At 42.5% G+C, this 16,101-nt stretch overlaps 1 protein-coding gene across 1 annotated transcript in view; it reads left to right on the top strand.

The window, feature by feature from the left end:
* Positions 1-7,031: 7,031 nt before the first annotated feature.
* Positions 7,032-16,101, top strand: part of dock5 (dedicator of cytokinesis 5) — a 35,236-nt gene continuing 26,166 nt past the window's right edge. The window contains exons 1-11 of the mRNA XM_028995911.1: positions 7,032-7,183; positions 11,312-11,395; positions 11,660-11,700; positions 11,794-11,849; positions 12,984-13,080; positions 13,182-13,330; positions 13,546-13,681; positions 14,244-14,401; positions 14,719-14,800; positions 14,947-15,076; positions 15,772-15,844. Of these exons, the coding sequence (XP_028851744.1) occupies positions 7,141-7,183; positions 11,312-11,395; positions 11,660-11,700; positions 11,794-11,849; positions 12,984-13,080; positions 13,182-13,330; positions 13,546-13,681; positions 14,244-14,401; positions 14,719-14,800; positions 14,947-15,076; positions 15,772-15,844 (1,049 nt within the window). The 5' untranslated portion in view covers positions 7,032-7,140. The remainder of the gene's footprint in view (positions 7,184-11,311; positions 11,396-11,659; positions 11,701-11,793; positions 11,850-12,983; positions 13,081-13,181; positions 13,331-13,545; positions 13,682-14,243; positions 14,402-14,718; positions 14,801-14,946; positions 15,077-15,771; positions 15,845-16,101) is intronic.

Here is a 16,101-nt window from a genome sequence, read left to right on the forward strand (position 1 = left end):
TCATTCCCCTGTCATTCGTTGGCCGGTGTGATGCTAAGTGCTTGTTTTCTGTGTGTGCTCCTAGCCATTGAACTGTGTTTTGTTTTTGTTCCATGTCATGGGCCTGTGCCTCCTGACATACATACAAAAATGTAGACAAGTTGGTCCTTGTGGATAAATGTTGCTTTGTTGAAAGTTCCACTGATTTCATGAAAATCTTGATATGATAATATTTAACACTTACACGACAATAAACAAAAAAAAAATTGGTTAAGTTACAGACTTATTCCAAAATTGATTAAATGCATTTTTCCTTAGGAAGCCAATGCAGTGAAAACACCAGTGCCTTGTTGCTGGATGATCATTGGAGCTACTTCTGTCAAGCAATGAAAGACCTGGGTCCATCTATGGTCCATCTATTGTCCATCTCTTTAAATGCCACCGAAACCCTCAGCTAAGCACTTACACTGAATCCCCATGTGGCCTATGTGGTCCAAATGACCCTACAACCAAGCCACTGAACCGCACACAAAGTCCTGTTTTGTACTGGATATAATTTGACCATATTACCATATCTGTAGAAGTGTCCTGAAAAAACGAGAAAAGGGATTGTAATTGCTCTAAAAGGTCTGCACCTTCAGCTCCAGCTTCTCACTGAAGATGTTATTATCTTTAAGGCAGGAAAAAAAGCTCAAGAGAAAAAAATTGTTCAAAGAAAGTAAAAAGACAAGGACCAGAGTACTCTGTACAATTTAGTCTGTTAGATATAGAAGATGGGAAACCTGGCCAGAATTGCTACAGCTGAATTTCTCACCATCATATTTTTTGGGTCTTTATCCAATCGAAATCAGGCAGTGAATGCATCAGCTTCCGTGTGGGAACACACCTTTCAACAGAGCTTAAAGCCAGACCCTAGCCAGAGGTTAAAGCCGCCTATTTACATCTTACATTTACAGCATTTATCAGACGCCTTTGTCCAGAGTGACTTACATTCAGTAGTTACAGGGACAGCCCCCCTGAAGACACTCAGGGTAATGGGATAAGTGGCATTGAACCTGTGAATTTGTGAAACTTCTGGCTCATAGGTGTCTGTTTTACCCACTAGGCTACTACCAGCCCTCTACTTATAGGCTTGTGTTTCTTTACTTTGGCTGTCGGCACAAGTTTTTGGTTTAAAAATATACGTACACCTGTCACGACTACGGACTTACGGGGAAAGGAAGCGCAGAGGTTTGACCTGCTGGTAAAGGGGTTTTATTATAAAATAAACAATAAACACAAATAAAGAATGGCGCGGAAACGGGAAATAAAAGGGGAACAACTAAAACTAACCCGTAGGCGTGTGCCGATTGCCAGAACTCAAAATACAAACATACACACGGTTGTCAGGTGAAGTTCACGAAAATGCCGTCCCTCCCGAAGGGGCGGACATCTGCGGTTTTTAAGCGCTGTCAGTATTGGGTACAGGTGATAAGCCCAGCTGGAATCAAACCTGACAACACCTCATCTAACCCTTTTTTCTCCAGCGAAGCACTTGAACGGGTTTGCTTGGAAGCCGTATGTGTGATTGGAACCCACAACATTCCGATTACGGGTTTGCTTCCTTACAACTAGGCCACCACTGCAAATGTAAATGTAGTATGATTATACACTTTACAAATAAATAGTTTGCCAGTGTATCAAAGAACAGTCTGCATATAATGTCAAATACAAAACTATGATGCCATATTTTGAAAGTAAAATATTGTCACACATGCCTCTGACCATTTTCCCTCTGTTATATTCTCCTGCAAATCTGTTCGCCATGTTTCAATGGCTAGGGTATACAACAAGGAGACAAGGAGACATCCTTGCCTTGTTCCCTGTTGCAGCTGAAGAGGTGAGGAAGACAGTTCAAAAGTATAAAGTAGTCTAATCCAGCTAAGAAATGTACCCTTATAACTCCACTCTTTTAGCATCTAACGACAAAATGGCAGTATCAACACACACAGATTTCTCAAAAACTATATTAAGAACTCTTTCAATATAGAGAAAGCCTTGACAATTCCGATCATTGGTGACAAATATTTGACCGTTGTGTAAAACAAGTTTCACAGTTTGATGCTGTTGTTATTTAGGGTGCAATAGGAGGCGAAGACTAGAGAAGATATTTTTCTTACCAAAGTGATCGCTACTGATTAACTACATTACAGTCTAGTAACTGGGGAAAAGGAAGGCAATAAAGTTGAGGGTAGTTATCCAATTCAGTCTTCAGTGTAGTATATAGAAAGGCAGAACTGAAGGTGGACACATTGGGTTATTGTATATAAAGCATGAGCTCTGTGGGATGGAAAATTGGACTAACCAATGCCTCCTTTGCTCTCTGACGAGACAGCTTTGTGCTCTTCAGGCTACCCACTCGGCAAATGGATGACAGCGATCCACCCTTCTTCACATGGAAACTCCTTGCCTTAATCTGTAGTATACGGGAGCTGCCAGTCCGGATCTTTCTGATGGGATCTGAGAAGACAAAAGAACATTGGAAGGTTCGTATTGGGAACTCAACTCAGATAAGTAAATGTAGATTTAGTTCCAGCAACCGACCACAATGGGCTCTGTTCGAGGGCGGGGCAGGCAGGAAAGCGGTGATGTCAGGCAGCAGCAGGCAGGCAGTCATCTTGAGTGTGAAGGGGCAGCCACATTTAATGGGATTAACTGTGTCTGAGAAAAAGGATCAGCCAGCAGCCATCACAACCACAGTGTCAATATTGTGTGATTGTGTGTGTGACAATTTTATAAATTCCAATATGTTATAACTATATATGTCTTACGTATGTCCCTATAAAAGGAGGTGTGCTGACGTGAAAAACCAAAAGAAAAGAAAATCTAAGGGGTACAGATAAAACATGCAGAACAGAAGCGGTCACTGTCCCAAAAGCAGACTCTGGAGGCTGAACTTGATACGCTCTGTATTGAGAAGCGGATATTATTACCAATTCAGTTTCTCTTAATGTTGTCGATGAAGTCCTCTTCCTCATCCATCTCTTTGTCTCCTCGTCATAAATGTAGCCGAGGAGGTTTGCAGGGGTCTCACAGCTCCTTTGAATGACAAGTTTTATTGCCAATGTGTACACCCAGGTATTTGTTGTCCTTAACAATCTCCACATCATCCCCTCTAATGGAGCAACAGGATATTGTGATCTTGCAAGTCCATTACCAGTTCTTTAGTCTTTTGGATGTTGAGTTGAGGTTGATTCAACTCACACCAGTCCAAAAAACTGCCCATAGCCATCCTGTACTCCAAGTCATCCCCATCCTTGATACATCCAACTATTGCTGAGTCATCTGAGAATTTTTGTAGATGGAAGCCCTCTGTGTTGTACTGGAAGTTGGATGTGTACAGGGTGAAGAGGACTGGTGACAGAACAGTTCCCTGAGGAGCTCCAATGCTACACAACACCGTGTCAAACCAGGGGAAGATGCTCCTGCATAGCAGATAGTTGGGTGAATGAAGGCACCAGAAAAGTCGAACAATTCTTGCCTGGTAGGTAAACTGGAGGGCATCCTGCGCTGGCCTCACCAGGCAGCGGAGGGTGTCCAGGACCAGTGTCTCGAAAACCTTCATGCAGTGTGAGGTGAGTGCTACTGGCCTATAGTCTGAGGGATACACAGCCGAGAGGGCACAGTTTTAGTCCCTGTGTTTTTAAGCCCTCTGGACCTGGCACCTTAGTAGGATGGAGTCTGCAAAGTTCCTCACATGGTCCATGGTTAAAGAAGAGGACCTGTAATCAGAAGGTTGCCGGTTTGAATCCAAAACCACCAAGGTGCCACTGAGGTGCCACTGAGCACAGCACCGTCACCACACACTGCTCCCTGGGCATCTGACATGGCTGCCCACTGCTCACAAAGGGTGATGGACTGCTGTGCTTTCTGTGTTTCACAATGACCATCACTTCACTTTCCCTTTTCAGAGGGAGGGGGTGTAGACTCTTGCTGGTGTGATGGTGGGAACACAGGGACAGGGAGCTGCAGTCTGGCTTGACTGTGATGGAGGGGGTTATGCAGGAGATGGCGATACTGGAAACAAGCCTGCTGTCAAAGCTATTAAAGAACAGATTGAATTGATTGGCTCTTTCCGCATAACCAACAGTACCCTGGCTGCTGGTTTTGGTGTTATTCTGCTGCCGCTCTTGTTCCAGTTTCTCTCCTTTCACTAAACAGGCATTCATCTTCATGGAGTAAAAACACGCAGAAGTAAGTAGAGAAAATGGTGAAGGAATCAGGATCTGAGAGAGGGTAGTTTTTGTCCAATCAAGAATGAGTGGACAGGGCTGGTGTGGGCCGGGCTGGCCATCTCACAGCCTGCATTGAGGCATAGTGGCATGGCATGTGCATAGGCATGGAAGATATTAAAGGACCTCAGCCACCCCAACAATGGACTGTTCTCTCTGCTGCAATCAGGGTAGCGCTTCCACTCCCTGAAGTCCAACACAAAGAGGATGAGGAGGAGCTTCTTCCCGCAGACTAAACGAGCTCTCAACAACAACAATACATAGGACAAAACACTAATTCACTCCAGCACTTTCAATCACTTCTGGACTCTATCCCCCCAAAATCTTGTTCCAATTTTTTTTTACTTTACACATTGCACACCTTCATACTACCTGTTACAGATATTTTATGTTAAAAACATAAAAGTGTACTACTTGCATATTGGTTCACTGTATACTTCACTGTAGCATTTCACTACATATCATATCGTGTATGACTGTGTATGTGACAAATAAAAGTTGAATTTGAAAGTAATTAGTCGGCACCCAGCAGAATATTGTTGACCTTTGACCTCTTCCATTGTGACGTATTAACGTGCAACCAATCAAAGCCAAAAAGGAGAAAAGGCCAAGAACTGATTCAGAGTAGATGATGAAACATAAACCGCCTCGCTCTGAGAGGAGTTGATGGGATTTCTGCTAATCAGAGCTTGACTCAACAAGCTTGTGCAACATCCAGATTTAAACTGGTAATGGGATTACACATCAGTGGAGCATGAAATGGCGCTCTTCTGTCAAAGAACAGGAAGCGTCGCACGCCTTTGTTTGCTCACGTGAGGTCAGTGAGGACGTGGGGTCAACTTTTCACTACTGTCTGTGGCAAATCATTGCAAATGGTGTCAGCAGAGAGGTAAATAAACGTTTTACTTGTCGTTGCTGAAACTCAACACTGGGTGGCGTTAGTGTGATTCAAAATATCCCTGAAATCTATCCCAGGCAAAAAAAAAAACAAAACTTTTTTCAAAAGAGTTTTACAAAGTGATATAAAGTCATGTAAATACATTTAGTGTGCATTATATGTGTGTCCTTGCATAACATATAGCAATTATTTTTCAAAAAAATATTAATCTGAAATATATTTCAGAATCAAGGGTGTAGAAAAAAATCTCAAGGGCACAAATCCTTTAATCCTTCAGACTCTTGCAAACAATCCTGAGACACCGTGGCACAAAACGTTACAGCAAAGAACTGTTTAGAATAGCACAATGTTGTTAGACACGGCACATACTCTTTCTGCTCATCTCTTTATGAGATGGATAAAAGTTTTGCCCCCCCCGCCAGGAGTTATGTGAAGTACATTCTGAACATTTACATTTACAGCATTTATCAGATGCCCTTATCCAGAGCGACTTACCGTCCATAAGGTGAACAATAAGACCTTGGTATTACTGTACAAAACCTTGGTATTTGAGTATGTATCTTGCTCTTTTGAGGTGAGGGGTGACACAATTTACAGCAGGCATTTAAATTGGATTTTTAAAGGATATGGTGGAATATAAGACTGCACAGATACTATACTAGTCACTGCACTGCTGTAATGAACTAGTTCAGGCTAAAGAAATCGAAAACAGATAAATTATTATGAGCAATGCAGTCATACAGGACAAAACACAAGAACGGTGTGGAAAAAGGACAAGATAATTATTCGTGTACATGTAAAAACTGATCTGTGTGTGTTAGAGAGAGTGTGTACATATATTAAAACATTCATAAATTATAGCGTGTCAGAGTAGTGATTTGTACAAATCACAAACCCCCAAAGCAGTCCCAAGTCCCACTTCACCAGAGTAGAAGTGGCTTTGAGGGTGATTGATGGGGGCACCTGTGTGCAGTGGTATTTGGTTGCTGTGAGGTTTGGGTGAGGTGAAGGAATGACATAGGGATAAGGGGATAATAACTTCTCTCCCCACAAAGCAGCTGCAGCGCAGGGGTCACAGCCGGAAAAGAGGAGCAGGAAATACGTTGAGCTCAAGAAAACTACCAGATTACAGTTCATGGGAAAACTGCAAAAGAGGAATGTGAAATTTTAGGACATTTGCTGTTTTGTTTTCTATGCCGATGCTCATTATCTGATGCGCCCGTGCTTCTTTGGTAGAAGTGAGCTGTGATGAATCTAAAGTCGGAGCCGCGCATACAAATAAAAGAATTTAGTATTGACTCATGTCTCTGGAGTGTACAGTTCTTAACATATTTCTACTTTTTTCAGGAAACTATTTTAGTAAGGCAAACTGAAAAGTGTAAAGTGTAAGGCAAAGTGCCTATGCACTATTTTCATGTACATATTCAAGAAAATGTAATGTATGTGCAAGTTTTTCATGTACATATTCAAGAAAAAGTTTTCTTAGTAGAACCCATCAGATCTTCCTTTTTCTTCATATATGGCCTAGGGAGCGCCTCATAATTTTATTTTATATAGGCAAGTGAATTATAAAAAAAATCCTCCGGCCTATGAAATGAATTCGCGTTGCTAGCTCTGTAACTAACACCCCTCAACGGGATGCGCATACTTAACATTTTAAAGTGTAAAAGCAACTTCGAAAGGCCTAAGAATGAAATGGCAAGTAGTTAAAACTCTCTGTTTTATTTTAAACCCAACTCTAAAAACGGCGTTAAATCCTCTGACATGGCAACAAAAGTTCCAACATTGAACACGCTGGCGCCCTCTTCTGTTTGCCCTGTTCGCGTCTGCCAAACTTTATCTTTTTTTTTTTTTTTTTTTTTTTTTTTTTTTAACCTCTACCATTTTCCCTTCTAAGCACCGGAACTGTGATGTCCAGGACGAGAGCGCCGTGCCGCCCGCCCCTGGAGTCTGTATGCCACTCATTTATCTCTTTTCCCCGCGCCCGCCGCGATGACACGCTGGATTCCGACTAAGAAAGAGAAGTACGGTGTGGGTAAGTCGCCTGCGCCGCCACGCTTCTTTTTTTTCCCCCCTCTTCCTCCCCACACCGCCGGCTGTTTCCATGTTGTCTTCCCTGTTCACTCCCTGCTCCGGACCCGAGTTCGAACCCGCCCGTCTCACCCTCTCACCTGCACGGACGTTTCTAGCCTGACAACGTTGCGAAAAGTTATTACGCGTACAAACGTATTTAAATGTGTCGATATAAAAATGACACCCCCCCCCAAAAAAAAAGAAAAAAAGAAACTTCACTGCCTGTCCCACAATGTTGGGTTTCACTGTATCACGTCAGAGGTTACAAGTTTACTTTAGTTCCCCAGAGTGACGGGCCACGCAGGATTACGCGACACGGCGTGGCGCTGGCACACCCAGAAGGTAAACGAAGCCCCGTCGCGGTTTATTCCCCTGCTCTGTACGACCTGTACGTCAAGTATTATGCAACGAGGGGCTGTTTCATACACAATTCCGCCAGTTTTTATACTTTCTTTCTGCATTTGGCAGTTTTTGCTGTGTGTGTGTGTGTGTTTGTGTGTGTGTGTGTAGAAAGTATGGACAAACCTACAATGGGGACTTTTTTTTTTTTTTTCATATTAATAAGCATTTTATGAAGCCGGTCATGTTGACATTGTTGTGCCAAGCAGTAATGAAGGTAGAGAAGAGAAGTGACTAAAGAGTGTTATTTAAAAAAAAAAAAAAAAAATTCCTTTATTATATTCTTCAAAATACCTCCATAGAGTTTGTGTGTCCAATCTTTGTATAAATTCCTGTTTTTTTTTTTTTTTTTTTTTCCTTGATCATCAATAACATGTACAAAAAAAAAAAAGGTCGTTTTGGCGTTTTGGGGGCGGAAATGTCTCCCCGGAGGACTCTCAGCCTGTTGCTAATACATCAAACAGTTCGTGGGCAACCTTGACTCGGTGGTGCCGACCGTGTGATAATGTCCTGCCCGTGGCCAGGTACGCTCAGGACCGGAGCCGCTTGTTTTCCCTTCCAGGCGGCCGAGGGGAGAGGTTTCTCACCCACCGCGTTCTCTTTCTCGAATTATTTACTGCTCCAGGCGGCAGGCGGGATGAAGGCGGGCAGTGCCAACTGCTGAGCGAGTTTGCAAGGATTCTTCTGCTCGGTGCACATTTTAATACCAATAAACAATTTTCTCATGCAACGGGCTCATAATGAGTAAGAATTTCCTCGGTCAGGGTGGCCTTCACAGTGCCCCGAGTGTCTCATTTGCAGCATTATCTCTATGCATGTTTATATTTTTATACCATTGTGAGAGATATATTATATTTTATATTTTAGTGCTGTGCTTAGTTCCAATTCGAAAATAGTGCATTGATGTGTATTGATCATTCAAGTTATTTAAATTTATTAGACTAGTGCAAAGCCACTGGAAAAGCATAGTGGCCCATCCATCCATCCATCCATCATGCATGTCACCTTTTGAGTTGCTGATTTTTTGACAGTGTGCCATCGTAGCTCAGGTTGTTTTCTTGGTCATTATTTTTAAAGGCCTTTCTTCTTGGTGCATAATTAACGCCACGTCTGGTACAGGAGTTACGTCAAAGGCAGTGAACAGAGCGGTAAAAGATCGTTATTCGAGATGCGTACATATTAAGCAATTGCTTTAACCCAATGAGGGTCCAATGGGGTGAAAAAAATAAGATTCCTGGATGGTTTGGTGCACAGCGTAAACAGGCCCGAAGTGGGACCGCCGGGGCGGGGCGGACCAGACGGACTGACTGGCTCTGCACGTGTCGGTCTGACGAGTACAATAGGTGGAGTGAGACGTGCGAGCTGGTGACCTGCATTCAGCGCTCCCAGCGCGGACCCCTGGTCGCCTCGCCACACAGCGAGCCCCTCCTGTTCTGGCCACGGTCACAAGCCAGCGCTGTGTCCAGCCTGTGAAGCGACCTATTGTGCCTGTGCCCATGGCTGGCGCCCTGTGAGATGTGCCCGTTGTCATTTTCCCTTTGACCGACTGAAATGGACAAAGTTTGAGTTGTTTGCTCAAAGGTGACTTTTCATAAAAAAAAAAAAGTGTAGATATTTAATCATTATGCACACATGGACAACCAGCATATTCTATACACAAGCAAGCAAACTTTTTTTAATATTGGCAAAGACATAAGTGATGATTTCTGTGCATTCTATTACCAGTTACGGTATAATGATGTTAGATGGTGTGTCGTCTGCCCAATCCACACTGCGCCTCCCACATCCCGTGCTAATTCTGGGCGTGCTTCGTTTCGCTCTGCGTCCACTAATCGTAGGATCAATTAAGCTCATTTGAAGCCAAAAAGGTAGCTAATTGACGGTGATTCTGTAACGAGTGGCTTAATTAACATGGATTGCCTTCATCATCATCATCATTGTTTGTTGAAAGCGTCAGCGCTCCGCTGTGCTTTGTGCGTTATGGCGGAAGGGTGTAATCTGTTCGGCTGTGGCTGGGTCTAATGAACCACACAAGTTGAGGCCTGAAGTGGGGACCCTGCCTCCCGCAGCCGGGATTATCCACAAGCATGTCAGGACAGGGCCGCTATCGTTATACCTTCGGGCTAGGGATAGTTGCAATGAGTGGGGGAAAAAAAAACGCTCACCGTGAGGATTTCTTTTATTTCCGGTTTTGCAGTGTTCCTACATGCTTGCCCAAATATGCAGCGGTTTTGTTTGGCTGAAGCCTTAAAATGTCATTCAGTGGCTAAGAATCGCACAGTAAAGTGTAGCAAACACTCCACATATCAGAGCTGTTGTTTATATATGGAAACCCATTGACACGCCCTTTTTTTTTACATTTTTACATGTCATTTTCTGCATTATTATAATTTCCCTCAGACAAAGTGCGTTCTTCAGCTGTATTTGTGCGTGGCGCCAGCTCATCACACCAGTCTTTCTGCGCGGCGATTTCTTAATGCAGCAGATCAGCACTGCAGGAGAGTTTCCAGGTTTACCTGTTTGCATGATTTGTTGTTTTGTCGGCCGAAATGCTATTTGATTTTGTGCGTCATGATTTGGGGCTATTCCTTTAATTAAGTTGATTTTTGTTCAGCCGCTATTTTTTGCACTGTCTGGGGCGTGTACGCTAGTGTCAGGCTAATGCTAATGCCCTGAGGGATTATTAGATGAAACAAGCAAGAGAAGTGGTCTTCGATAATGCACATGTGACTTATTAATGATTGTGGGTGAGTAAAAAAGTAGAGTGTGTGTGAGAACTTTTTGAATTCTCCGAGTGACCAAGCTTCAACCTTTTACATTACATTACTTTACATTTACATGCTGTCCAAAGAGACTTCCCAATCGGGCCCTATATGACATCCTAGTATTGCATCTGTTGTCGTCTGGATTATGGATTCATGTCATGGTTGCGGCATAGATGCGTGGTTACTGAGACCAGTTCTGGAAGTGCTTTGATATTCCGAGCGTCAGATGTCCTGTGTCCTCCGTCCTCGGGGCGTTTGGCTTCCCATGCACTATTGGCTTGTGGGTTAGGTTTGTCTCTCCTTTTTTTGTGTGCAAGTTGCATCCCAGTTCTGGAACAGTTGGTATGTTAGATGTGTCGTTTCTCACAGTCTTTCACCACGCACTTATTCTCTTGCACACATTTTCTCACTCTTTTTTTTTTTTTTTCCCCTCTCACATTTTCTCACTCACACTCCCTGCTTTCCTGTTCTTTCTGCTCACCGGCTAAGTCAGATTGATACCAAGAGATGAAGAAATGTATTGTGGTTGGTTATTTTTTCACAGGGATAACACGTAGTTACAGATCTTCTGTAGCGTTTTTGATTATATCGGGCCAGTGTGCATCACCTAGGAGTCGGGATGCAGGCCGTCACTTCTTCCAGCCAGTGCTGGATTCCAGCTGCCACTTTACAGAGAGAATGGGAATGGGTCTCTGTAAATCCTGGTGCTTTGTGCTGCTGCTGCTGCAATATGGAATATGGCGGTCTCTCTATGTAGATAAGCAGCATGTTCTACATTTACAAAACACATAAACTATAATCAATTCAACTAGAATTAAATAAACTAGAATTAATAGTATTCTTTATTGTTTAACACCATACTTTAATACATTGCTATGTATATAAAACCAGTTTTTTCTTTTTTTTTTCTTCCCTGTTCTCTTTAGCCATCTACAATTTCGATGCCAGAGAGGAGCCAGAGCTGAGTCTACAGGTGGGAGACACGGTGCACATACTCGAGACATTTGAAGGTGAGTGCGAACGAGAAACATGCCCCAACTTACCAGACCATACTGACACATTGCGTGCTTCCACACGCTAAAGCAGAACCCTGGATATCGTGGAAACCTGCTCAGGCACAAAGCTATTATCTCTCCAACTTCTGTAGATGGTAGCTATCATTTCAGCAGAAGTGATGAGAAGCATTGACTTCTGGTTTTGCTCTTTTGGAAAAAAAGATGTGAGTGTTGTTACTGTTGCCATTCTTCATTTCTCAATCGTGTTTGTTCCTACAGGATGGTACAGAGGTTACACGCTACGCCAGAAATCAGAGAAGGTGAGTTTACATAAAACTTTTGCAACAGATTAGTCATTGAGATCAGCATGAGTGGACATTTCAGCAGAGGCATATCTTTCTTTCTCTTTGAAGGGCATCTTTCCATCTACATATATCCATCTGAAGGAGGCCAAAGTTGAGGGGAGTGGGTAAGACGGGTCAAAACACATACTGCTGAGTTACTGCCACTAGGGATTCAGTTTCTCATATATGTACATGTAAATGTATATATGTACAGAACAGGCCACATGTGTTCATTCATAGTTTTGATGCCTTCAGTGAGAATCTACCAATGTCATGAAAATAAAGAAAACACATTGAATGAGAAGGTGTGTCCAAACTGTTGGCCTGTACTGTACATGTAGATATATGTATGACTAATTTATGCCTTGATTGTACACAACTAAATGTGGGCAAGGATCACCAAGGGAGCAGTGTGTATGGTACTTTGCTATATGGGCAAACCTTTCGATTACGTGTCCACTTCCTTACCCACTAGGCCAACAACTGCCCCTTTGAAATACAAAGATATCTAAACGTTATAAAAAATAAATGTGACTACTTTTATGTGGAGGCAACTGCCATGAAGTTCAACCCCCCTCTCCACTGCATTTTCAAAAATGTGATCGATTCAACCACAATCTTAGTTTGAACATCAATTTTCTCTGCCTTTGCTTTCCAACAAATCTAAAACTCTTATGTCTATCAGTTACCTTCACATTCCTTACATAGCCTTCACTTTAAGGTTTAAGGTGAAGAATTTGGCTAATAAACATAGCATGTGGCACAATTATGTACTCAAGTTTCACTGAAATTCATTTATTTCTGACACCGAGATGAACTTCTGAACCCAGATTATATTTTGCTATGTATTTTTATGTGTATGATTGGCAGCTCTCATGCCTCCTACTTCCTGATTCTGGATTATTTAAATCCCCTGCTGTCAATGTGTCCCACATAAGTGGTGATAATACCCCTCCGTCAGCGGACATCACAGCTCTCTGCCATAATCATCATGTGCCCACAGCCACCAGATAGATAGATAGATTATCAGCCCTTTTATTCAAGAATCCTGATTAGAGCTCTAGTGATTGACATTTTTTGCAAATACTCTCGATGGAGTGTGTCTATATCCAGCCAAATAATAATAATGCCATTAAGTATGTTCTTTTCCAGCTGGATTTGCCTTGCTTTTTTGTATTATTGCCTGGGTTGTTTTATTAATGGCCCTTGTGCAGTACCTTGCTTCATTTGCTTTCTCTGCCCCATTTTCTTTTAACCAGCAAAAAGGAGACAGTCATACCTGCAGATCTGCCCTTAGTGCAAGAGCTGGGGGCCACTCTTAGAGAATGGATCCAGATATGGCACAAGCTTTACGTGGTACGTGGTGCTGGGGAGCAGAGGCCTTGGGCTTTGTTACTGTGAGCCGGCTCAGCGTGTATTTCTCCAGTCTGGCACTGAAGCACATTTGCCTGTTACAGGACAACAAGAGCACGCTGTTCCGGAATGTTCAGCAGATGACCTACTGCCTCATAGAGTACCGCTCGCAGATTGTCTCGGGAACACTTCCCAAAGATGACCTTGTGGACCTGAAGAAGAAAGTCACGGCTAAAATTGATTATGGGAACCGGTAGGTTGTGGACTTTGGACTTTTGCATGCTGCTAATGAGTTCTTGCAGGAGGTGACATGTGTTTTGTACCTTTTTATTGCTGCCGTTGGTGTGAAAAGGTCTCTGCAGGTGTCTTGTTTAATAAGCAACTGAACATATAGCTGCTGCTTCCTTTCCCCGAACTGTGAAATAATGAGCATATTAAAATTTAAACCTTACCGCCTCTGTCATACAGAATATTAGACTTAGACCTGGTCGTTCGGGACGAAGCTGGAAATACACTGGATCCCGACTGCACCAGCACTGTCAGTCTGTTCCGGGCCCATGAAGCAGCCTCACGAAGCATCGATGAGAGGATCCAGGAAGAGAAGGTGAGTCGTTCAAAAAATGGCATCAGACCTTCTGTACTTCAGGGCTTGTCGGTCGATTCAAAAAGCAAACTACATTTACATTTACATTTACATTTACAGCATTTATCAGACGCCCTTATCCAGAGCGACTTATAATCAGTAGTTACAGGGACAGTCTCCCTGGAGCAATTTAGGGTTAAGTGTCTTGCTCAGGGACACAATGGTAGCAAGTGGGATTCGAACCCGGGTCTTCTGGTTCATAGGCGAGTGTGTTACCCACTAGGCTACTACCACCCAAACTACTCCACTAACTAAGCATATTAGCAGCCGTAATTCTCCATTTGGAAAAAAATATAAATGTGCATGCAAAAGATGCAGCATTTGAATCAGCCCTTAAACTCCTTCCCTGTCCGTCTTCATCTTTATGTGATTGTCTATGGCAATTTTGCATCCATGTCATAGGTCAGACTCCACCCAGGAAATACGCAGATGTTAATTGCATTCATGTCATATTATTTTATAATACATATTTCATACTTTCACTAGATAAATAGAAATTCATTTTTGTTTGTGACCTTTTCAGACTCGGCTCCAGAACCTGGAGAGGAGGCGGCAGTCTCTCTTTAACACTGTTCACACTTACAGCCTCCTCATGAACCTGAAGAACTTTGTGTGCAACATCGGAGAAGACGCCGAGCTCCTGGTGTCCATCTACGACCCTGACCAGTCTGAATTCATTAGGTTGGTTCAGACAATCTAAATGGTGACCACTGTGATCCCAGATGTGGTTGAGACTAAGTTTAATGCATTATCAGTGCACTTGGCTCACTCTTAAAATAAATTAAAGGTCTAAAAAAAATGCATATTTTTCAAACGCATCTCCTCAAAATATTTTTTATGAAAAAGGTCAGTCCTCTAGAGGAGTTCAGTGGAGCTTTTAGTTTGTTGCAGAAGAACAAAATTGAGGGGTGCTTTTAGTGTTCTCAGTTAGGGCATGAAATAGGACCATAATATATTTTTTCACTCTGTGTGCATGTGCGTGTGTTTTTCGTTCACAGTGAAAATTTCTTTGTACGGTGGGATAGCACAGGCATGCCCAAAGAGATAGAGAAACTGAATAATCTGCCAGCTCTTTTCACGGTGAGAGTGATATCTCTCCACGCCTCCTGTTACCTTCATACTTTGAATACTTTTCCACGCATGCCAAATTATTCTAAATGGGTTTGAAAACAATAGAACAAAGGTTTAAGATCTTTTTTTTTTTTTTTTTTTTTTTTTACATACAGGATTTGAGCAGCAGTGACCTCATCAGGCCACGCCTGTTCCTGGTCTGTCAGATCATCCGGGTTGGCTCCATGGAGCTAAAAGAGGGAAAGAAGCATACCGGCGGGTTGAGACGGCCATTTGGGGTGGCAGGTGAAGAATGTGGCCAATTCCTATCGTGTCCAAATCTCATGCGCTTCAGTCAAACTGCATTAAGTGAGATTTAAGAGGAACTCCAAAGGAATGGCTGATCAAAGTGTGAGCTTGATGTTGGTTTGGTTTTGAGAGTTTTTCCCTGTTTGAGGGAATTCTTTGAAAAATTCCCAAGCTTTGAAGTGTTACTAGGTTTGAAATTGACTTGATCTGAGTCCTGGAGTCACATTAGGTTCAAATATTGGATCAATACTTTTGTGTGCAGTGAAAAGCCAAGACTACATTGTATTGTTTTATTGCATTTTATTCAGAGGATTAAGATGGTTAGCTGTTTAATAAAAACAATGCATGGGCTCTTCAGACGTGTTAAAACACCTCCAAAGATCCTTTGTTTACACAAAGAGTAAACGAGTGGGGGGATATGAAGTTGGGTCCACTAGAACTGAATGTGCCATACACGAAAGATGTCAAATGTATTACTCCTCTGCTCTTGTCTGCAACAGGGTCTCGTCAAGGATAGCTGCCAAGGAGGGTTTTTTTTTTTTATGCCAACCTTCCTTTTTAATTCTTCCTTTCTCCCATTAATTATTTTCTTTCTAAAGTGCTGTGTGGATTTGTTGTGCCAGCAGACCAGTCCTTGAACCTTTTTTTGTATACCTCATGCCTGAGCTGAGAGGACTGTGTTGTGTCCACAGTGATGGATATCACGGACATTGCTCATGGGAAAACAGACGATGAGGATAAGCAGCATTTCATTCCCTTCCAGCCGTAAGTTTTCTACCGTCACCTTCACCAAAATGAACATACAACCTGTGCTCCTGGTTTTCCTTGACCATATTTTTCCCAGACATTTTATGAAATATTTATTACAATTATAGTCAGAGGAGTTTTAAACTTTTATAAATGTTTTATAAAAACATATAAATGTTTTAATTCATGACATTTTAAAAATAATGCTAATTCCTTTGTGTGTGTTTGTGTCCCTGTGGTTATCTGCTCACCACAGCATCCAATTTTTTGTCATT

Source organism: Denticeps clupeoides, chromosome 11, assembly GCF_900700375.1.
Source record: "Denticeps clupeoides chromosome 11, fDenClu1.1, whole genome shotgun sequence".
In the NCBI taxonomy this organism is placed as follows: domain Eukaryota; kingdom Metazoa; phylum Chordata; class Actinopteri; order Clupeiformes; family Denticipitidae; genus Denticeps; species Denticeps clupeoides.